This window comes from Phaenicophaeus curvirostris, chromosome 1 (genome assembly GCF_032191515.1).
Source record: "Phaenicophaeus curvirostris isolate KB17595 chromosome 1, BPBGC_Pcur_1.0, whole genome shotgun sequence".
Taxonomy (NCBI): Eukaryota; Metazoa; Chordata; class Aves; order Cuculiformes; family Cuculidae; genus Phaenicophaeus; species Phaenicophaeus curvirostris.
This window is the reverse complement of record NC_091392.1, coordinates 76,739,661-76,764,109: the sequence shown is the minus strand read 5'-3', so window position 1 is coordinate 76,764,109 and position 24,449 is coordinate 76,739,661. Positions and strand designations below refer to the sequence as shown.

At 45.1% G+C, this 24,449-nt stretch overlaps 1 protein-coding gene across 1 annotated transcript in view; it reads left to right on the top strand.

The window, feature by feature from the left end:
* The first annotated feature begins 7,255 nt into the window (after positions 1-7,255).
* Positions 7,256-24,449, top strand: part of YBX3 (Y-box binding protein 3) — a 29,271-nt gene continuing 12,077 nt past the window's right edge. Inside the window, exons 1-5 of the mRNA XM_069865007.1 lie at positions 7,256-7,529; positions 11,838-11,901; positions 13,544-13,577; positions 18,971-19,060; positions 19,748-19,870. Of these exons, the coding sequence (XP_069721108.1) occupies positions 7,325-7,529; positions 11,838-11,901; positions 13,544-13,577; positions 18,971-19,060; positions 19,748-19,870 (516 nt within the window). The 5' untranslated portion in view covers positions 7,256-7,324. The remainder of the gene's footprint in view (positions 7,530-11,837; positions 11,902-13,543; positions 13,578-18,970; positions 19,061-19,747; positions 19,871-24,449) is intronic.

Below are 24,449 nucleotides of genomic sequence, written 5' to 3'. Positions count from 1 at the left end.
CATCAATGCTTGTGATCCACAGGTACATAATAGTAGAAGCCCCACAGGATCCTGAAGAAAGAAGGGAATGAATAGTTATGTATCTGGTCTCAGTGTTATATAATACGCATTATGTAACATCTTGAGCTGCACATCAAGTGAAGAGGATGAAAGGGCCTATTGAAAAACAGCTCACTTGCTGAAAAAAGGCAGGATCCTGTGGGAAGGGGAATATGTGATCATCTAATCAAGAAATATATAATTATCCCTACAGCAAAGGGGACTGAATTGTAAGTTTACAAGTAACCTAGTATTAAGTATTTCTTAACTTTTCCTTGCTTTTCTTTTCAGCTTTACTGTCCTTTGTCAAAGGAGATTTGGTTCCCTTCCAAAAGTAAAACAGCAATAAACTTCAGGTTGGGGAATAGCCCTTTTGTCCCACACAGCCACTCTGACTAATCCAAGCAAGAAGCAGGTCTAGATTCCCAGGGCTTCACCTCGGACACCTTCTACCTGGGGAGCCAGAGCAGCAGCAAGCAAAGCACATGGCGTGCAGATCAGAAGGGTAAGAAACACCCATCACCAGGCTTTCTCTCAGCAAGTGATTTCTCTTGACTTCTGCCCCCAGTATTTCATCCACTTCTGACAAATATCTTCACCTTGGATGCTTCAGTCCCTAGTCTTGGATTCAGTATACCTCATGCTCCCCAGCCATCCCCTGCTTCCTACCTTTGTTAGAATTGAGGTAGAAGGAGGCACATGGAAGAGCATCAACAGACACTCTTCTCTCTCCAGACACCAGTGACTGATGCCACAATGACACAGAGGAACTGGAATTGCAAGGATGACCTGCTTAGCTGTCCGCAGATGGACTGTCCTGTGGTGCTCCTGCAGGTGTGACAGACATGGGATTCAAGCAGCAGACAAGAACTGGAGTGTGCTCAGTGCACCTCCAGACGGCACCTTCAGCTGACTTCTCTACTGACCACGTGCTAAAGATGGGGTTTTTTTGGAAGTTCATTACTTGGTGAAATTTGACTGCTAGTAGATTTGAGGGGTGCTTTTTATTCTCCCCCCAAACAGGAACTGTAAACCATGTACCTCTATGACATCTAAATTTCAACTTTACAGTAAAAAGCATGGAAACACTGTAACTTATAAAGCCAAGTCCTAAAACAAATTCAAATGAGGGAAAACAAAGTATTTTTTCCTCATCTCATTGTCAGGACTGAGTATCTTATATAGAACTTTTCAAATGAGAAGTACAAATTTCAGTTGAAGCTATGACAGTTTGGCCAAATTATGAGCAACTCTGAACAGTGATTTAGATTGATATTTCCACCACCTGCAATATCAGGATATTGTTGATGTACTATGGCTATATTAATTAGGAAAGGGAGACATGAAAATAGACACTTTAAAAAAAAAACATCTTCTGCAATGCAAATAGTGTCCCTTCTAGGGGCAATATTCAGGTCATGGGGGCCCAGGTGGTGTTCTCCTCAAAGCAGCTGGTGAGGGGAAAGGATGTAAAGGGGAAAAGGAGACAGCTGTGTGTCACCTAGTTGAGAAGCTGGCGTCAAAGACAGGGTTTTGCATTTCTATGTTCATTGGACCTTGTTTGAGGATCAACATCTGCTTAGGAGAGATGGGAGCTTTGCCAGCAGGGTGGCTAATGTGATAAAGAAGAGCTTTAAACTAGGAATGATGAGGGAGGGGCAGTCACCAGCAGCCCTATGAGGCAGCGATGCACAGGGCTGATAAGAAAAGGAGCTGGGATGATGTGAACCAAAAGGAACACAAACTCAATAAATCAAGTTTTAAGGCAAACTCAAGCATTTCCGTATAAGCAAGGAAGTGCTGACAAGGCACCATTATGGAATAAAAACCCAAACCCTTTTCAGGGAAAGGAGCATGCTGGGGTGCCTCTCTGAAGTGCCTGTGCACCAATGCACACAGCATGGGAAATAAACATGAGGAGTCAGAGACAAGTGTGCAGTTGCAGGGCTACAGTCTCACAGGATTCATGGAGGTGTGGTGGGATGGCTCCTACGGCTGGAGCATTGCAATGGAGGGATACAGGCTCTTTAGGAAGGACAGTCTGGAAAGACTGGAAAGACTGTCCTTTCTGTGAGAAATTGTCCTTTATGTGAGAGAGCAGTTGGAGTGCTTAGAGCTCCACTTGGGGATGGGTGATGAGCCAACACCAGAATGCGAGCAACACAAGGATTAAAGAGCAGAACGGTACGGGTGATATTGTAATGGATGGCTGCTATAGGATACCTGACCAGGGAGAAGAAGCAGATGAAACCTTGTGCAGACAGACAGGAGCAGCCTTACATTCCCAGGCTCTGTCCGCATGGAGAATTTTAGTCATGAAGAGCAACTTCATGTCCCAAGGGGTAGAGGAGCCAATGAGGATAGATGCTCTGCTGGACCCCATACTCACGGACAAGGAAGGGCTCACTAGGGGTTTGAAGGCTGAGGGCAGATTTTGTTGCAGTGACTGTGGGATTGTGGAGATTCTGAGAGGAGGGAGCAGGGCAAAATGCAAGCTCACAGTCCGGGAGAGAGACCAGACTTTGGCCTCTTCAAAGATTTGCTCAGAAGAGTCCCATGGGATAAGGCTCTGAATGCAAGATGGACCCAAGAAAGCTAGTTGATATTCAGCAGTAACCTCCTGCAAACTCAAAGAGTTGTCCATCCTGATGAGCAGGAAGTCAGGTAAAAACATGAGGAGGCCTATGTGGATGAACTAGAGGCTCCTGGCCCACAAAGTGAAAAAGCCCACTCAAACTTAAAAAGGAAGCATGCAGAGGGTAGAAGCAAGGATGGATAATTTGGGAGTAATACAAAAGCACTGTCCAAGCATGCAGTGATGATGTTATGGCAAGCCAAAGCCCAAAAGGAATTGAATCTAGTGAGGGGTGTCAAAGGTAACAAAGAGGGCTTCTATAAATACATGGGTGGCAAAAAAAAAAAAGACTAGGGAAAATGTGGCCCCAGCTGCTGAAGGAGATCACAGACCTGATGGCACACAACCTAGAAAAGGCTGAGATACTGAATGCCTTTGCCTCAGTCTTTACTAGCAAGACCAGCCTCCAGGAATCCCAGGCCCCAGAGACCAGAGGGAAGGGCTGCAGCAAGGAAGATGTAACTTTGGTGAAATATGATCAGGTCAGGGAATACTCAAGAAAACTGGACATGTGTAAGCCCATGGGCCCTGACGGGATGCACCCACTAGTCCTGAGGGAGCTGGCAAATGTCATTGCAAGGCAACTCTCAATACTCTTTGATTGATCAGAGCAAATGGGAGAAGTGCATGAGGACTGCAGGAAAGCAAATGTCACTCCTATCTTCCTCACAAAGAACCTGCTGAACTGTGGGCTGGATGAGCAGACAGTGAGGTGTATTGAAAACTGACTGAACAGCTGGACCCAGAGAGTGATGAACACTAACACAAAGTCTAGTTGGAGGCCAGTAACTAGTGCTGTACCTCAGGTCAATGTTGAGTCCAATCCTGTTAGACATCTTTGTTAATGATCTGAATGACAGGGCAAAGTGCACCCTCAGCAAGTTTGCCAATGACACAAAACAGGGAGGAGTGGCTGAGAAGCCAGAGAGGTGTGCTACCATCCAGAGGGATCTTGACAGGCTGGAGACATAGGACTGACTAGAACCTCATGAAGTTCAATATGGAGAAGCGCAACTGGAGAGGAACAACCTCAGGCACTAGAACATGTTCATAGCCACCCAGCTGGAAAGCAGCTTTGCAGCAAAGGACTCGAAGGTCCTGATGGACACCAAGTTGAACATGATCTAACCGTGTGCCTTTGTGGCAAAGGTGACTTAAGGCATCCTTGGCTGCATTAGGAGGAGTGCTGCTAGCAGGTAACTGTTCCACGTGGGTAAGGCCATACCTATAGTGCTGGGTCCAGTGCTGTGCTCTCCAATACAAGAGAAACGTGGACGTTCTGCAGAGGGTCCAATAAAAGGTCACAAAGATAAAGAAGGGACTGGAGCATCTCTCCTATAGGGAAAGGCTGGGAGAGCTGGGACTTCAGAGAAGGCTCAGGTGGATCTTATATGTGAATAAACACCTGAAGGAAGGATGCAAAGAGGATGGAGTCACACTTTTTTCAGTGGTGCCCAGTAACAGGATCAGAGAAAATGGGCATAAACTGAAACACCAGAGGTTCCTTCTGAACATCAGGAAACACTTTTTTACAGCAAAGCTGACTCACAGTAAAGGGAGATTGTGGAGTCTCTGTCTTTGGAGGTACTCCAAAGTCACCTGGACATGGTCCTGGGCTCTGGGTGGTCCTGCTTGAGCAGAGGGGTTGGACCAGATAAACTCCAGAGGGCCATGCTGATCTCAACCGATCTGCGATTTTCTACTGTTCTAAATTCTATAAAACGGTTATTTGTAGCTAGCTGATAGGAAGAATTCAGAAAATGTAGAGATGTAGAAATTAATCTCCACATGCAAGTCACATTTTTTTATTACCCAAGTTGGTGGATTAATTTCTTCCAAAATCATTTTTGAAAAAAGGCAGAATACTTGAGCTGAGGAAATGTATTAGCAGTTGTCATCAAGAAAAGGAAAAGTGATAGAAGTCTATAATTCTTACATTTTCTCATTATTAAAATAATTTTAAAAAATAGAGGAAAACATTGCCAATGTTCCACAAAGGAATGGAATAAAGCACAGTACATTTCCACAGTCTGTATACTGCAGTTTTTTTGTTGAACAGGCTTTTCAATAAAGCTCTAAAATTAACTTGAGGAAGAAAAATTAACAACTTCATTGAAAATGTATTTGATGTCTCAAGGTCATGTCAGTGTCTGAACTGTGATAATGCATTTGACTTCACATTTTAAACCTTCCTTTCACAATTCATTCAAATTAGCATACTCACAGAAATTTTTATGTACCCTGATAATGTAAAAAGACACAAAGTGACATAATCTTGAAATGATAGAATTAACATAGAGTGGAGGATTAAACACTGTGGGACAAAAAATATTTGGGTTTTTTTTTTCTATGTCGACAGTGGGGTGCAATGATGAGAACTGCAATAATAATTTCCATCCAGGGTTTAGAAAATTGAACTGGGAGCAGTGATGCCTGTGTGGGTGGAAATACCTCTGAATTCTCCAAAAGCTTTTCGAATTTCAAAACAGCTCACTGGTTCTTTATCGGTCTCTAGAGCAGTCTGTTTGTAGCTCTTGGAAGGTTCACATTACGGAGTTGTAATATCTTTTACTTTTAGCTCTGACACCCATCTAACCCAGGCTCAAGGTTCCTGAGGGGTTCCAGTAGGTAAGACCTCATACAGTTTAAACTATACCCCAAGGTGTGACTTTCAAGTGAATACCTCATCTCAGGCTGTTTTGAAGATGATGTTGGCATTGCTACTGGCAGGACGTTCCCTTCATTGTGAAAATTGTCAAGGAATTGTCCAGAAGCAGAGATCTGGAAGGACCACAAAGTGAAAACCACACAGGACCATGCTCTTTGATTATTCAGGAATAGAGACAAGCAGTGTAGGACCTTAAGAGAGCAGAGAAGGCCAGGTGCATGAAGCTTTAGTTTTAAGATCACAACAACCCCATGCAACTATACAGACCTGCAGAAGAGTGGTTGGAAAGTTGCCTGGTGGAAAAGGACCTGGGGGTATTGGTCAACACCCGGCTGAACGTGAGCCAGCAGTGGCCCACGTGGCCAAGAATGCCAGCAGTGGCCCAGGTGGCCAAGAATGCCAGCAGCATCCTGGTTTGTATCAGGAATGGTGTGGCCAGCAGAGATAGGGAAGTGATTGTCCTCCTGTACTTAACATTGGTGAGGCTGCACCTTGCATATTGTGTTCAGTTTGGGCACCTCACTACGAGAAGGACATCGAGCTGATGGAGCATGTCCAGAGAAGGGCAACAAAGCTGGTGAAGGGTCTGGAGAACATAAGGAGTGGCTGAAGGACCTGGGATTTTTTAGTATGGAGAAAAGGAGGCTGAGGGGACTTATCACTCTAGAACTACCTGAAAGGAGCTTTTGGTGAGGTGGGTGTTGATCTCTTCTCCTAAGCGACAGGCAACAGGACAAGAGGAAATGGCCTCAAGTTGCATCAGGGGAGGTTTAGATTGGATATTACCTATTGTAAGAGCAGTGAAGCATTGGAACAAGCTGCCCAGGGAAGTGGTGGAGTCACCGTACCTAGAGGTATTCTGAGAGCATGTAGACTTTGGGATATGGTTTAGTAGGCACAGTGGTGCTGGGCTAACAGCTGGACTCATGTTTTCCAACCTCAATGATTCTAAGGGCAGTGGCAAGGAAATGAGGAATCGGTGGGACAGCAGGCATGAAAATCAGATGCCGCAGGAGTGCAGACTGGAGGACAACATAGGAGAAAAAGCACTCCACGGAAAAGGTGACAAGGAAAGAAAAGGAAGTGACACCACCAGTGCACACAGCCCCCCACTCAGCAACACACTCACGTCTCCCACAAGCCACACATGCACACATGCCCCAAACATACAGGGACATTCCCACCCGAAGCTCTGACCATTATGTCACGCAGGTGTATGTGGCCCCAGTGCCACCATTCCAGGCATGTACACACAGTCTTGTACAGATACAGAGGCATGGATATATCGGCACAAACAGCTGGAGTGCATCCATCCATGCATGCATACACACACACATGCATCCATGCTCCCATTCACACATACATGCATACATCCATATGTCCATCCAGCCATGCATCCGTCCATCTGTGCATCCATTCATGCATCCATCCATTCATACATCCACCCACCCATTCACACAGCCATGCATGCATCCATGCATCCATATGTCCATCCGTCCATCCATCCATCCATGCATGCGTCCATCCATCCATCCATATGTCCACCCACCCACCCATTCACACAGCCATGCATGCATCCACGCATCCGTATGTCCATTCATGCACCCAACCATGCATCCATCCATCCATCCATCCATCCATACGTCCACCCACCCATCCATTCACACATCCACCCATACATTCACATATCCATCCATCCATCCATACATACATTCACATATCCATCCATCCATCCATCCATCCATCCATCCATCCATCCATCCATCCATCCATCCATCCATCCATCTTGCCCCGTTCCGCCGGGATGCGCCCCCCCGCCCCGGCTCCGCCGCGTTCCCTTTAAATGCGAACGGGGCGGTGCAACGCCCGGCGCCGGCCCCCGCTGACTGTGTTAAAACTTCGGCGGGGCCATTTTGGGGGCAGTAAGACCCAGCCGCGGGCCAGAGGGAGACGTACCCATCTTTCCATCCCGCCCAGGCACCATGAGCGAGGCGGCGGAGACCACCGCGACCACCACGGCGGCCGCCACCACCGCCGCCACCACCGCCACCACCATCACCGCGTCAGCAGCAGCGCCAGCCGCCCCGGACGCCAACCCCAAGAGCCCCACCAGCTCCGCGGATGCGGGAGAAGCCGCAGCCGGTGCTGCCGCTGCCGCCGCGCCCGAGACAGAGAAGAAGGTGCTGGGTGAGTGGCAGAGCATCCCCGGGATGGGGGCGTCTGCGGTGGGAGAGGATGGAGGAGGAGGAGGGGGATGGATGGAGCACATGGTCACCGCCCAGCCCGGCTCCTTCCGACCCCCCCGCCGCGCTGTGAGTCAGGCTGTGCCTCCTCCTCCCTCGGAGTCGGGCACCTGTATGTGGCAGCCACTGCCCCGCACGGACCCGGAGAAGCTCCCGGGGCCGCCCCCGGGAGCTTCTCCGGATCCGTGCGGGGATAATAAAGCGTGGGAATGCATCGATGTTGATGGATTCGCGTCCTGCTAGGGCATCTTCCTTGGCAAACGGGCTGCCGGTCAACCCTCCGTGCCCCTGTATAAAGTCTTTGTGCAACTTTCCGGTTAATAAAAAAATGCTGCCTGGACGCCTCTAGGATCGTGTTTTGCTTTAGTTTCTACTCTGTCAAAATGCTGAGTTGCCATCGCGCTGCTGGAGCCCAGTGCGTAGCTTGCGGTTTTTTATTGTGCTTAAACAGGATCAACCTCTTAAAAGGACAGACTTTAGACGTTGCTTCTGCTTTTTATGGCTGTGTGGCTTTAGGAGGTTAGGAAAGCAAAGCTGGGGTTGCCTTACTCTGCTCTACTGGCCTATACTAGTGTGGAGTCCTGAACTTCGCTAGGGAAATCAGCATCTTCCCTTCTCTCCTTACTTTGTAGCAGGTAGAGGAGCTGGGTAAAGGATCTCTGTGGAGCTGAGCTAGGAGGGATTCTAGCAGAGCATCAAAAGAAACGTGAGCAGCAGATCGAGGGAGGTGATTCTGCCCCTCTACTCTTTCTTGAGACCTCACCTGGAGTCCTGTGTCCAGTTCAGGAGTCCTCAGCACAGGAAGTACGTGGACCTGTTAGAGCTAGTCCAGAGGAGGCCATGAAGATGATTGGAGGGCTGGAGCACCTCCCATATGAGGACAAACTGAGAGAGTTGGGCTTCTTCAGCCTGGAGAAGAATGCTCCCCTGAGCATTCTCAGGGGAGACCTTATGGAAGCCTTCCAGTACTGAAAGGGGGCTACAGGAAAGGTGGGGAGGGGCTCTTTTTCAGGGAGCACAGTGACAGGACAAGGCTTAATGGTTTTAAGCTGAAAGGGGGGATTAGATTAGACATTAAGAAGTTTTTGACTGTGTGGTGACAAGGCACTTGCACAGGTTGCCCAGAGGAGTTATGGGATCCCTGTATCTGGAAGTGTTCAAGGCCAGGTTGGATGAGGCTTTGATCAGCCTTGTATAAAGGAAGGCATCTCTGCCAATGGCAGGGGGTTGGAACTAGATGATCAACTTGGAACTAGATACCTTCCAACGCAAACCATTCTATGAGGACAGAAATTGGAGGTATGGTTTCTGTGGTTTTCCCCTTTCCTGGTGTCTGATTCATCAGTAGTCAGTCAAGACACACCCATATCTGTTAGTACGTCTGTCTGGTTCTTGCCTTAACATGGCTTGTTTCATTCTTGGTAATGGTTTTATCTTGTTTACCTCTTGCTATTGCTTGAAGAAGGATGGTTGGGGGGGAAAACTGAAGGCACAAGTGCCTTTCCTCGTCTAGCAGGAAAAAGAAAGCCACTATGGTGATGCTTCTGCATGCTGGCCTTTATTGTTAGGGAAGCTTTTTAGCAGGAGTTGTGAGGAAAATGATCATTGAAAATACTATTTGAAAATGGACTTGCATTCAAGTCCAACTTAAATGTCCCTGTTAATGATCTTGTAATTATGTTCATTTAAGTCTTGTTTTGTGAAGATCCCATTAGAAGCAAGGTCTGAGGATTGCCCAGGGCATCCAAATGTCTGACTTCTAGGAATAAGACTCAAGGTTAGTCAACTTTTTTTTTCTCTTTTGGTTACAGGAGGCTTTGGCTTTCCTTGTTGGAACTAATGGAAAGACATTTTGTCGTGGGTGGGAGTGACTGATAATTATTTCCTCTGACAACATTGGAGTATAGTGTCTTGTAGAAATACGTGAGCTTTCACTTTGGTATGGGTGTCGTCACATCAACCACCTTCTGTCTCATCAGTAAAACAGGTTATGAAGGTTTCTTCTGGGCTTGTCCTCCTCCTTGCCTGATCTCCTTGCTGTGACAGCTCAGGCTTAACAGTGGCCACTCCATGGCAGGTGTAATGCTGTTGTGTCTGACATTCTTCCTCCCACTGTAATGCTTAGGGGAGACTGTAAGACTAATGTGGGTAGGGAATGGTATTTCCTCGGGACACTGTCTTAGGGAATATTTTGGGAACTCTCCTCTGGCAGCTTGTGGAAAAGGAGTACTGTTGCTCTGAAACTGTCTGTGGACTTCATTTATCACCAGTCGGCTGGACATGTAGAGTGAGTTTTGATTACCTCTCCTTCCACCAGCTTTGACTCCTGAGGGATTTTTTTTTTTCAGGCTTCCTGGGTTTCTCACCCTTTTCATAATCTGATTGAAATAGGCCAAGAGATTCAATTGCTGTTTTGAGGGGGAAGGAAAGTATGATGGTGAGGGCATTGGTGGTATTAGGGTTGTTTCTTAAGGTAGGCTAAAAACTTGCATGTGCCATTGGCACCTGCTTCAGTGGTGTATTTGTTCTTTTTTAATCCTCCTCTTACCCTGTTGATTTATCTTACTGCAGTGAGCTCTTGCATGTAGCCAGTGCCTTTGTGGTAGCAATAAGAATGTGTACTTAGTGATGTCCCCATGAAACTAAACCTAAAAGCATAACTTTCAATTTGAAGGCTGTTATTGTTACTGAATTGGTACTAGGCAGTGAAACCTTGTGTTTTAGCTTTGTAAACAAGAATACTTGGGAATGGATGCTGTACTAGTTAGGCAGCCCTTTTCTCTAGTAACTGTCTCAGCTTTAACATTGTTTTGCTTCTTCTAAATAAGAATGCTCTCTGCTAAAAAGTTGTATTAAAGAAAATAAAAACTTTTCTTAAAGTGCAGTGGGGAGTGGCCTGTTATTACTTTCAATAACAGCAACAGTACTACAGTGGACTGCTATCAACAAACACTGTTATTTCAGCTCTGTATCCAGGAGAGGAGGAAGAGGTTGTTTTTGTTGTCTATCAGAGGAGTATACAAGAATGGTAAGACTGTGAGGCTAGGTCTGTCCAGCTCTGTCATCTCCTAGTGGATGTTTAGGCAAGAATGTAGTTGTAGAGTCTATGATGGTAACGATCATAGAATCATTGAATGGTTTGGTTCCAACCCCCCCTGCCATGGGCAGGGACACCTTCCACTAGATTTGCCATGTGGTCTTTTTGCCTCTAGCAGACTGGCTTGGACTTATTAACTGGAGATTGTCTCTAGACTCTTTCCCTTCTAATTGCCTCTTGGGTTTCGCTCCACCCCTCAAACATGTCAGGTTTTTAGCAGGCAGTCATATATTGGTGACTAGACCCTTTTCAAATAAGCACTATGTAGACTGCTTAGGTAGTTGTGGTCATGCTGTGTGATAAGTAACATCTATTAATGTCTACAGTCCCAAATTCTCCTTTTCCTACAGGCTTGAAAAGTACAAGTCTGTGGTCTCCACCCAGTTGCCAAGAGAGAAAGAGAGGTTGAACTACCTCTGTCACAGAGTTCCTCCCACACATTTCTGTGTTGGAGGAACAGGTTTTGCCGGATCCTATAAGGCACTACAGGCTTCTAAGAAAGATGCTGTTTTGGTGTTGTGTGAGACAGGGCCTTTTCTTGATCCTAAAAGCCTTGTAATGTAAAGTTGATCTGTTTGTAGATGGTAAATCATAGATCTTTAGGAGTAGGAATATAAAAAAGAACAACATCTTGTGGTGTCTTGCTTAGTTAGTGATGTTGACAATGCAAGAGCAAGCTGTCCAGAGTAAGGATGTGCTGCTTCTCTGCTTGAGAGTTGCATGGCACTTAATACTGCTTCCTTGGTCAGTCCTGGTTTCCAAGGAAGAAAGGAAGGATGAGTCCGAGTGAAAGGAGACTTTCAAACAGCTTTCTTCTATATTTTGTATCTAGCTACTAAGCTGAAGGGATTTTTGGCTTTACTGCTCATTTCTGGGATAAGAAATTGAAAAAGAAGGGATGCATGGCTAATTCTGAAGATAAAGCTGGACTTTGTTTGAAATGCAGCGTGGTAAATTCCTGGGTGAAGAACAGCAAGTTAAAGCACTGCTTCCTGCTACTGTGTTAGTATAAACTCAAGTAGAGATGAGAGTAATAATTTGAGAGAGGGAACAGAGTAGCTCTGGTTGTGACTTAGTGTGCAGGTATAAAAGTATTTTTGTAATACTCTTGTTCTTTATTGTGTTAGAGCAACAACTTTAACTTCTTCTTTTCAGCCACCAAGGTTCTTGGAACTGTGAAGTGGTTCAATGTCAGAAATGGATATGGCTTTATCAACAGGTATGTTTAGTTTATGATAGTCATATTTATACTGTACAAAGACTCATAGTACAGATAATGTGCCATGCATTTAGTAGTTGCAGCAGAGACCAATGACCTTACTACAATTTCATGCAGTTGACAGCCAGATTTAGCCAGGCTTTCAACAAACTCTTAAATGACTCTCAGGGGACCTTCCCTTCTGCTCCTTGCCCCCACTTCCCTGAAGTTGATATATATATGGGGAGAAAACAAAGGGTGAAACTTGGTCTGCAATTTGTTTCTCATGTTTGAATAATTGTAAACTATAATACTACAGTTGTAATGAGCTGTATGTTCTTTCCTGCCTGCCTTTTTTAAAGGTGGGAATAAGGTTAGAGGATGAAAGGAAATACTTCTGGATAAAAATTCAAGTGTTAACTAATTGGTCAAGATACCTACTCTAAATACACATAGAGATTCTCAGGGATCGTATAACTGAAGATATTCCAGGCCTAGATTCACAGGAATTCTATCTTTGTTTCTTTTCCTCTGAACATGAATGTGCCTCTGAGTGGCATCGATAAACAAAGTAGCTGTAAGTGATATGGATAACAAACTGGAATATTTGTGGGGTTGAGGGGCTTAAATGTCTTATGTGCTTTATGAAAAAGCTCCTTCCTGGTGAATGCTTGTCTTGCAAAAGACATACCTGGCAAGTTAATATGTCCTGCAAGTCCTTGAGTTGTTACACAGCAGGTAGATTTGGGTAAGCTAGACACCATAGAAATGGGTAGAGGAGCCCTGTTCCACAGATCTAAAGCCAGTTCTGGTACAGTATTAGTCCCAGTCTCTGGAGTCTGCTCTCTAGTGTTGTGTAAGCTTGGAAGAAAAGCTTGAATTAGGAAGTACACTTAAAGTCTTTCATCGCAGTTGATGCGAGAGCCTTCAGCTGCATGTGGTGTAATAACTTGTTAGCTTTCTTGTTAAACTGAAGTCTGTTATTACTTTAGTTCAGCACAACCAGTTTTGGATTATGCATTATCTTCACAAACCCTGACTCACCTGTTCCCTCTGCAGAGAAGGAATTGAGTGAACATATGGCAGAATCTAGGCTCTTAGTTTGGGAACACAGAACTAAGTCCTTGGACTTGTCTTCATGTTTTATATGTGGAAGCCTGAACTGGCTGGCCTAATCCAGTCTGAGTTCCCCTCCAGTGGATCTCCTAACACCTCATGTGCATGGTTGCCCTGAGTTTCACTGAAAGGAGAGCCCTATTAACAGCTGTGGCCAGTCCTGTTGATAGTCTTGCTTAACTTCTGCGGTAACAGCTCAGGTTGCAGCTCCTGTGGAAGATTTTTTGAGGGTGGAATAGTGAAAGGCAAGCAGTCCAGTCATTAACCCTGCCCTGTGTCAAAACAAAATACTGAATGTTTGCCAGAAGATGAGGAACCTCCCCCTGCCCCCTACCCTTGAGAATGGGGGGGGGTCCTTTTTGCTGTCAGGTATATACAGTCCTGGAAGTTCAGAGCAGGATCTTGGTAGCATAGGCTGGCACAGAATGTATGGAATCCAGGGGATGTACTACAGGGTGGGGGGAGGAGGGTTTCTGTTGTGAAGTCATGAATTTCTATTTAAGTCTCTTAGTCTAAACTCTTATGACTTCTGTCTTTCTTTTCACAGAAATGATACCAAAGAAGACGTGTTTGTTCATCAGGTAAGACAGCAGTAATTGTATTTAGAGATGGGCACTATGATAGGCTTCCAGTGCAACTTCCTAGAATAGCCACCCAACCTTGTCCTGGCAGATGTATGTTGAAATTTTCAGGGAGGAGTATTAGGCTCTTTTCCTTCTCCCTGGAGTTATAACTGAAGGAAAAGCTATTAAACCCATTCATGTTTTCTTTTGTATGCTCTGATTTGAATGCTAAAGGGTTTTTTGATGTGTTTTTGTTTCATTTTTGGTTGTCACCTCTCTGGGGAAAGGTGGCTCTTCTGTTTTGTAAATACCTTGCTACTTGTCTGCCTGCCCACCCCTGCCTCTACCTTCTCGTGTTCCTTGTGCCTTCTGTTTTTTCCTACCCTCTTTGTTTGCAGGTCTGTTCTGTCTGCCCTCTCTGGTATTGGAGAGAAAGTGATCTAGTCTGGCTCTTGACCAGCCTGGGTTGCTGTCAGCTGTTGCTGCATGAGGCAGCTGCACTTAGGAAGAGGAGGAGGAAGGCTGTGTGCCAAGTGTGCCCAAGCAGAGAGAGGTTGCCTGATGGCTTGTCATTGGTTAACTCTCCTTGAGCTGTCAGTAGGCTGTTCTAAGTTTATACTGCAACTCTTAAGTTGCAGGCAACTAATGGGAAGATGGAGGTTGCTGTCTCCATGCTGATGTAAACTGATTAGTTGGCTTAAATCTGATTTTGCATCATCTGACGCTTTTACTTCACCAGAAAATGAAATACTGGGCCTGGAGTTTGTGCCATATGAAATGCCCAGAGGCTCATGAGATCCTTAAAAGCATGAATTTTCTCTGTGGCATAAGTTTAAGTATTTCCATCAAATGTAACCAGGAAACTGAGCTCATCACAGAGGATGAGGATATCTGTGTATGCAGCTGCATTAAACATGCTGATTGGTGTTGAGAGTTAGCTTAGTTCCTGTGGCTTCATGACTAAACAGCCTGTGATAATTGCTTCTCTGGGTCAGGAGATGTAGACTGATTAACCAAAAATGGGTAAAGTTAGGAGGGGCAATAAATCTAGTGCTTGCATTGAGTGAAGATGATGTTGGGAAGTGTGTAGTATACATTCCTGGTTCAGTTGGTGGACTTGGAGCAAGAGCTCTCAGTGTATGCATTAACTTGTAATGTTCACTCCTTCCTTATTGGCAGTCTGCTATGTGTGTGCTGATAGAGATGCTGCATCCGCAGCTCGATGGGATTGTGTCTGGAGGAGGATAGGAAGAGTTCTGGTAGCAGAAGCAGGTTCTGGATGGGCAGCACTATAACACTGCCTTGAAGATGATCAAGGTCTCCTTGGGACCTGTGAGAAGATATCCCAGAAAGCGGTTGTACTGATGACAGATATGAATAACATCAATCCTTGTTGGGAAAGCTGCCTATGGGGACTCAACATTAGCTTGCTGTGGGCCTTCACCCTTTCTCTGCTGTTTTTTCTCCCTTACCTATGGAGCGACTACTTGCCTAAATGCAAACTGGAAGGGGAGGGAATTGTATTTCCCATCTACTGTGGCTGGAATACTCTCAGAGTGAGCACTTGGCAGAACTGGCTTGGTGTTTCAGAAATGCCACATCACATGAAAGCTTGCATCTGATTAACCCTGTGGGTGGGTTGTGCATGGCAGAGTAGATGCTTCCAGCATCTGGCCTGGCTTGGTTGCAGTCGTATGTTCTTCAGCTCTTCCATCTGAAGCTGTTCCTGTATGTGAATGTGCTTGTTCTGGAGTTCCTCCCTGAGCGTTTGGCTTGGCAGGGCCAGCGGATGGGACCTGCCCAGTGAGGGAGGTTAATCCCCCGTGTAAGCAAACATCCTGCTGCTAGTTCCCTCTCCATGGTTAATGTTGGTTCTGCCCCTCCTCCCTGTGCCTGTTCTGGGTGGGGCTGGATTACATGCCTAATCCCTTCAGAATAAGGCTGACCTAGTTGAATAGATACAGCCTCCTCCTGGCCCCTGCAGCAGCAGGGAGGGAACAGGCTGATCTCCTGATTGGAATGGGGGTTAAGTTCTTTGTGTCTGGCTATGGGATGCTATTTATAAACCTAGTACAGATTAAAATGTTTTTCTCCTTAGGGCATGCATGGCTTGCCTTGAATTAACCCTTTGTCTTGTGGGGGACTAAGGCAGTGTTTTGGGGAAGGGAAATTCTTCACTTGCTTTGTCTTGCTTGTACCCTTGCCCAGTTGGTTCATGCAAGGTGCTGTCTAGGGCACTGTCAGTTAGGAGTGGTGTGAGTAGTACAGCTTGGCCCACCTTGTGGGGCGGGATGTCTGAGTTGGGGGAAGTGTGTAGTATACATTCCTGGTTCAGTTGGTGGACTTGGAGCAAGAGCTCTCAGTGTATGCATTAACTTGTAATGTTCACTCCTTCCTTATTGGCAGTCTGCTATGTGTGTGCTGATAGAGATGCTGCATCTGCAGCTCGATGGGATTGTGTCTGGAGGAGGATAGGAAGAGTTCTGGTAGCAGAAGCAGGTTCTGGATGGGCAGCACTATAACACTGCCTTGAAGATGATCAAGGTCTCCTTGGGACCTGTGAGAAGATATCCCAGAAAGCGGTTGTACTGATGACAGATATGAATAACATCAATCCTTGTTGGGAAAGCTGCCTATGGGGACTCAACATTAGCTTGCTGTGGGCCTTCACCCTTTCTCTGCTGTTTTTTCTCCCTTACCTATGGAACGACTGCTTGCCTAAATGTAAACTGGGTCTTGTAATTTAACACCATTGAAAGTGTCACTAACCAGGGAAGTCTGATTTAGTTAGGCGTAGTTTAAATTAACAAGCACAGGTCTTCCTTTTTCTTCAGTGGATTGTATTCATTGTACGCTGCCTGGTGTATGTGCACCAGTAGCAGGTGTAACAGATCTTGGCTATTGCTGTGACAGTTGGATGTGCCCATGATGTGATATAATGGGGGTATGGAAAAACTAGTTCTGAACACTTACAGCTGTGTGTTCATCAGTGTCCCCTTGGGAAAAGAGAGGCTCTGTGTTAATTGTTGAATGCTGCCTGTGTTAATGTAAAACATTTGTCTTCTGAGTTAAAGAAGCTGGAGGCTGCAGGATGCTGGTGAACAGTGACAGGGACGATAATGTTCTCTCCTGTCTGGATATACAGAGTAAAAGTCTTTTCATCAAGCTTAAAGCTTAGGCTTGTTAGAGGCTTATTTCAGCAATGTTTACCTGCAGCTGAAGTAGTAAGTAGTAAAGCTGTTTAGTGTTAGGTCTGAATTGTGTGACTTACTCAAAAATGTTCCTGGTTGCATTTTAAAAACAGATGCCAGCCTGCTGTGTGGCAGCCTCTGTCACCTTTGGGCAGGTTATTCATTTGCAAGTGATGGAGCAGAGAGAACAGGGAGTGTTGGATATGTTGGAGTGTTTAGTGTTTGATAGGAATGGTTGGACTCAATGATCCAGTGGATCTCTTCCAACCTGGTTATTCTATGATTCTAAGTGTGGATTTTTTTTGAAGTTTGTGTCCATAAATCTGGAACAGAACACGTGGAATCCTGTTGAATTAATCTTCTGTTAGTCTCCTGGGAGGATGTTTGAGGAGCTTAAGTAGCCTTAAGTACACCCTCTGCTGAAAAGATATCGGGTAGTCTTTTTTTTTCCCTCTGCAATTAAAAGCAAGTGGAAGGAGTTTGAAATAGTTTGTTGACATCTGTCATATGCAAAGCAAAAGTCTTTTGAGTTTGTCAGTTGTGTCAGTACAAGTAGTAGTGACAGAATTAAATCCTTAATCTGAGTGAAGATAATTATTTTGGTATCAGTATATAGCATTTACAGAAAAGCTAGTACTTCCAGCTGATTTTGGAGATGGGGCAGTTACACTAATAGATCAGCAGAAAGCTGTCTCAGCTGATGGTGGGAGTCTCTGCTTGCTGAGGCAATTCCCAGAAGAATTCAATTGAGCAACTCATTCTCTTCCTGTATTTAAAAAACACCAAACAAAACAAAAACCCACACCCTCTTGGGTGATTTTTGCTTTGGTAGCAATATGTACATTCTTGCATTCTTCCTTAAGCCATTCAGGGATGATGCAGGGTACAGGGAAAGGTGTGGCTAGATCTAGGGCTGAAAGGGCATGCTGGCCTGTTGCCTGAAACACAAAAGGGACTGTATTCTGCAACAAAGAATACTTCTCCTAAACTGGTCAAGCTCAACTTTAGACTGATTAGAACTTTCCTTCAGTCAGAATTGTTTTAGACTGTTGTTGACAGAATTAATATAGTTGCCACACATGGGCAACAACTCAACTGACCTTCATTCTGCCTGTTTTTCTTGAACTACAGATATGACAACAGTCTTTTTTGTTTCTATCTTGTGTCCTGTTTCTTAAGCCAGACTTATGCCCTATGTTTTCTTGTGTGCTTCTGTCAACTGGATCTGCACTTGCCTCTTTCATGCTAACAAAATATACCTGTATCAGGAAACTTAATGTGAATTGGTCTTTAACAATGTAAGAACTTCAGTAAAAAGCTGGGTCATAGATTGGTGTGTGTGTATAGTGTGTGTATTTAGCATTTGGTTGGATTTTTTTCCCTCCCCTTGCATCTTCCAGATTGTGAACAGTTAACTAATCAACAGATGGTAGGCTTGTCTTAGTAACTGCCTTTTGTGGAATCCTAGAATACTCCACAGAGTGAAAGGCATCTGTAGTTGACAGGCTGAAAATCATTTCAGGAGTTTGAGTGTTCCTCTCTGAGAAGGCTTTCAGCTGGTTTTGATCCAAAGCCAAGTTGTTAATACTATTTTCAAGTCTCTTCTAGAAGATGACTGAATGTCCATTCTGGTACTATTCCTCTGTTCTTTAGGAACTAATCTAATTTTTGGGGTCTCCCTTACAGTACTTGGGTAGAATACTTATTTGTCACACCAGAGTTACAGGAATTCTTCTCTAGTTACTATGATTTGCAATGATAACTTGTAGCTAGTGCTGTCTTCTATAAAAATGCTTCTGGTCTTAGATCTCTGTAGATGGTCTATAGGTTTCCTAATGACCAAAGGCATGGATCATACTTGCTGCTGGAGCTGCCTTGGTACAGCTTGCAGGAGATCAAAAACCCTGTGTAAACTCTGTTCATACAGAAATATGTAATGATCTGTATATTTAGTAAGCTTAATGGGGAATCCGGAGGGAATGGCTGATTTGTAAACTTGAGTATTGAGGAATGAGTAAACCCTGACTGAGTATTGGAGAGCCCGTGCAATAAGAGTGCTTGAAACATCTAAGTATTTGAAATATTGTGGTGTGGCAACTGATGTAGTACCAGTTAGGATTGTAGCGGAAGAATACTGTCCTTGCCTCTTCTATAGGGCTATGAATGTGTAAGATGAGTAAGATAAACTAATGTATTTTTCTGTATCTTCTTTCTTTAAAGACGGCAATAAAGAAAAACAATCCCCGGAAATATCTGCGCAGCGTTGGTGATGGAGAGACTGTAGAGTTTGATGTGGTCGAGGGAGAAAAGGTGAGAGATTATGGAGTCTTAGGGATGTGGTCCCATAAAGTTAACATCTCTCTAGTAGCGAGTAACACAGCCTTAGCTGTGCATCTGGTTGTTTTGTCTGCTGTGTTAATCTCTGGAGTGGGTGGCATTCATACAGCTTTCCTGTGGTAGATCTGTTTTTTTAAAGGTTTCATTATGAAGTGTTCCAGATATGTGCCAGAACTTTAGTTTAACTACATCCTAGTGCTCCTAGAAGTTGTGATTATTTACTTAATAGAACATTTGAAACTTGCAGTCTGACTAGTAAGCATTAAGTGATGCATGTATTGCCCTGAAGAACTTGTCTTGGAGTCTGGCAGCTTAGTAACTGTAAGAATGTTCAATTTCTTTGTGCTTCTAGTTTCTCAAACAGTTTTTGACTTTTTTCTGAGTTTTTTTGAGGTTTTTTTTTTAAATTGATTACTACTTCCGTTTTTTCCTCTGAACTGTCTGGCTGAAGTGGGTCTTAACTGCTGATTATTACTGTTGTGTTGTAGGGTTGAAAATAACAGACCTGCTTTTCCATTCCTTGAAGGAAGGAGTCTATAGCTTGGAACTGATGCAAACAAACCTCTTTGTCTCATCTTCTGTCTTCTCCCTTCCCCTTTTTCCTGCACCTGGTGGTTCTTTTCTCACACCACTCTGGCTTACTTTCTTTTGGCCTTTCAGGGTGCAGAAGCAGCTAATGTCACTGGTCCAGATGGAGTCCCTGTAGAAGGCAGCCGCTATGCTGCAGACCGGCGCCGCTACCGACGTGGCTATTTTGGCAGACGCCGTGGACCTCCTCGAAGTGTGAGTTTAATTTTTTTAGTGGTGGTCATTCTACCTCCTCAGCAGTCTTCCAACCCCCTCAGGAGAGGACTACAGGTTCAGCACTGGCATAAAGTAAACTGTCATTGCTTAAGTTGTAAGCATTCTTAGTAATGTTCTGGGTTCCTCCAGCACATCACTGATGTTGATACAGATATTTTTCTATTACTGGGTGTCCTGTAGGCCCTTCCTTAGCATGTCTTTCTAGAGTGTGTTAGAAGCATGTTTTTGTGTGTTAACAGTATCTATTTGAAGTGTAAACACAAAGGAGTGAGACACCCAAGTGATTCACCATGCCATTTAGCTGAAGCAAGGGGAAGTATTTATACTGCCTTAAGTAATACGACCATAATTTGGAAGGGCTACTTGGAAAACCAGATTTGTTTAGAAGTTTGTCATTTTTGCATGGCATGGTGGTAGTCTGACCAGCTCAATGAAACCTCCATGTATCATCCCTTCATAGGCCTCTGCCTACAGCAGTACAGCGTGAAGGTAATGTAATTTTATCTTTAAACTAGCCATGCACCGCTGTTTGTAACATTGGCCAGCCTTCCTAAGTGGCTTTGCTGCAAGTTTTTGCAGAAGTAGTATGAGGTCCATGGCTCTGACTGTAGCAGTTTTGACTCCTATCCACATCATGCTTGTGCTAAAACTGGTGACTGGAACGAACCAAGAAGCTGGAATATACTGCAGGCTTGACTGTCTTTCCTTTAATAGTTGAACCAGTGATCATCACTTGCAGGAATGTATGAAAGATCCGATATGAGAGCCTTGGTGGAAGTCTCACCCAAGCACCATAACTCTCTTATCTCGTTCTACAGACTTGATAGCATGGAAGAAAACAGAACAAGTGTGGTCAAATCCTTCCTTAAAGCCTAGCCACTCATGCTAGTGATCATGAGGTCTTTTCTTTAATCTGCTGGACACCACTGAGCATTAAACATGTGAAAGGTGTTCTTTCCAAGTCCTTCGGAGACTGCTAGAATTTGGTGCTGGTAACTGGTGGCTTATTGCTGAGTATGTCTATGTTTTTGTGGTGATACTGTTTGCAGTTCAGCTTTTGTGCCAAGTAGCAAAGAACTAGGATACTTGATTTAGTTCAGCTTTTTGAAGCTTCCAGTCTTGCCTGTTAGCTCATCCACCAGCTCTACTCCAGTATTGATTCCATTTGCTCTCCTGAGATTAAAGTCTTCCTCAGTGGTCTTTATTCAGAGTGGATGCTTTAGTTGGTAGTATTGGTGTTGTCTTGGAGCTACTTCAGACTTTAAATGAGCAGGCATACCAAGGCTTAGACAACACTGTGTACTGCTGAGTATGAAAAGCAGCTGTTTCCTTCTGCTTGAAGAGTGATAATCCCATCCTGGACATGGGAGACATTCAGTCTTGGGGACTTGTGCTCGGAAGTGTTTTCTTGGATGTCTAATGCACACTCATGCAGCTAAAAATCAGACTTGCTTATGATGCTGTAACGCACTTGGATCCTGGTACTTGAAGATGTACAGAAGGGGAACAACTTGTGATGTTGCACTGTTTTCCTTTTGGCTTGCTTAGCTGAGTCCTTGGATTGATTTGGTGTGGGTACCAGACCTTAGCTGTTGTGCCTGGTGTCCCATGAAATAGTCTCTCACTTCATAACGTAAAATATATTGTTAGTTCTGGGATCTCAGGCTTTGGAAGAATTGTGAGTACTCAGATCTTGTGAATGGTAATTTGCGGTAGGACATGAACCTGGCTGTTGGTTTACCATGAAGTTTGGCTCTTTTCTTTAGCTTGTAGAGTGTCCTCTGAATGTCTGGTCTTCCCATCAATGCATTGACTTCTTGTCTGGATTTCATAGAATTGCAGAATGGTTTGGGTTGGAAGGAACCTTAGACTATCCAGTTCCAACCTCACTGCAGTGGACAAGAATGCCTTCTGCTAGATCAGGTAACTCAAAGCCCCATCCAACCGGGACTTGAACACTTCCAGGGATGGGTCTTCCACAGCTCCTCTGGGTAACCTGTTCCAGTGTTTCACCACCTTTGTCATAAACAATTTAGAATCATAGAATCACCAGGTAGGAAAAGACCCAACGGATCATTGAGTCCAACCATTCCTATCAAACACTAAACCATGCCCCTCAGCACCTTGTGCACCCGTGCCTTAAAAACCTCCAGGGAAGGTGACTCAACCACCTCCCTGGGCAGCCTGTTCCAGGGCCCAATGACCCTTTCTGTGAAAATTTTTTTCCTAATGTCCAGCCTAAACCTCCCCTGGTGGAGCTTGAGGCCATTCCCTCTCGTCCTGTCCCCTGTCACTTGGGAGAAGAGGCCAGCACCCTCCTCTCTACAACCTCTTTTTAGGTAGTTATAGGGAACAATGACATCTCCCCTCAGCCTCCTCTTCTCCAGGCTAAACAACCCCGGCTCTCTCAGCCACTCCTCATAAGGCCTGTTCTCCAGCCCCTTCACCAGCTTTGTTGCTCTTCTCTGCACTCGCTCCAGAGCCTCAACATCCTTCTTGTGGTGAGGGGCCCAGAACTGAACACAGTATTCGAGGAGCGGTCTCACCAGTGCCGAATACAGAGGGAGAATAACCTCCCTGGACCTGCTGGTCACACCATTTCTGATACAAGCCAAGATGCCATTGGCCTTCTTGGCCACCTGGGCACACTGCTGGCTCATGTTCAGTCAGCTGTCAACCAACACCCCCAGGTCCCTCTCCTCCAGGCAGCTTTCTAGACAGACTTCTCCTAGTCTGTAGCACTGCATAGGGTTGTTGTGCCCCAAGTGCAGGACCCAGCACTTGGCCTTGTTAAACCTCATGCAGTTGGTCTCAGCCCAGTGGTCCAGCCTGTTCAGATCCCTTTGCAGAGCCTCCCTACCCTCCAGCAGACTGACACTTCCACTCACCTTAGTATCGTCTGCAAACTTGCTAAGGGTGCACTCAGTGCCTTCATCCAGGTCATTGACAAAGACATTGAACAGGGCTGGACCCAGCACTGAGCCCTGGAGAGCCCCACTTGTAACTGGCCTCCAGCTGGAGTTAATGCTATTTACCACCACCCTCTGGGCCCAGCCATCCAACCAGTTCTCCACCCAGGAGAGTGTGTGCCTGTCCAGGCCAGAGGCTGACAGTTTCTGAAGCAGACTGCTGTGAGAAACTGTGTCAAAGGCTTTACTGAAGTCCAGGAAGACCACATCCACAGCCTTTCCCTCATCCAGTAGTCGGGTCACTTTGTCATAGATATCTCTTTATCATAGAATTTCCCCCTTGTATCTAGCCTAAATCTACCCTTTTTTTTTTTTTTTTAGTTTGAAACAATTACCCTTTATCCTATTTCAGCAGGTTGTTCTAAAAATTTTGTGGTCACCTTTTTTATGGGTTCCCTTCACATACTGAAAGGCTGCAGTAAGGTCTTCACAATGCCTCTATTCTCCAGGCTGAACAATCCTAGGTCTCAGCCTTTCCTCATAGAGGTGTTCCACCCCTCTGATCATCTTGGACATCCTGTAGATCCATTACAACAGGCCCATGACTTTTCCTGTGCTGAGGGTTCTGGAGCTGGACACCAGACTCCAGGTGAAGTTGCATGACAGCAGAGCATAAGGGCAGAATTGCCTCCCTTGCCATGCTGGCCACTGCCCCTGACCTGCAGCCTGGGATACTGTCAGCCTTCTGGGCTGTGAGTGCACATGTTGGCACATGCTGAGCCTTTCATCCACTAGTATGCCATGTCCTTCTTGGCAGGGCTGCTCTCAATCACTTCATTTCCCAGCCTGTATCGATAGCCTGTATTGCCCCAACCAAGATGCAGGGGCTCAGTGTCATGATTTGGTCTGCTATCATCTATGAAAATTAAATGTAAATTCTGTTTCATGCAATGATGATAGTGACCTTAAAGTATCATTCCCTTAGCATGCCACTCTAACAGGTAGCAGGGTGAACTCCATGGTTGCTATCACCTTTCAAAGACGGTGCTGGCTAGGCAGTGACATTGGCTAGCTGCATCTATGCTATCGAATGTGTCCTGTGTAGTCTTACTTATGTAAGAGTTGTTTTAAGCAATATTTCCTTTTCATCTTCTAGCAGAGTCAGGAGCTCCTTGTTCAGGCACACTTGCTCTGCTGTGCCTGGTCAACTTTCTGCATGTTGTGATGGACCTTCAGTGTGTTTTGCACTAGTTTGAGGGGCAACTAGTTGTATTGGGCCTTCTTACTTGCCTGTTAGTTGTCTGAAGAAGTCAAAGCTCCACTTCAAGGATGTCTTTGCAGGGACAGTCCCTGGAGTTGTCCTAGTGTAGGTCGTGGAAACTGCTCAAACTTGTCCAGATACTCTTGTCTTTCCCTGTGTGCTTGCTGTGATATGTGAATTGACTTAGTTTTGTTAAAAGATAGTACACTGAGCTGGAAGGTTTCTGTGGAGGAGGTTGAGTGAACAGGATCATGTGTGTGCTAAATAGTGTGGTGCTTTTAAGAGTGCAAATGAAGCTTTCTTAATAAATGAATCCAGTATACTTGCTGTCAGTATAGTAAAACAAGACCTTAAGGTTCAAGTTTTGTTTTCTGGTCAAATTGCACCT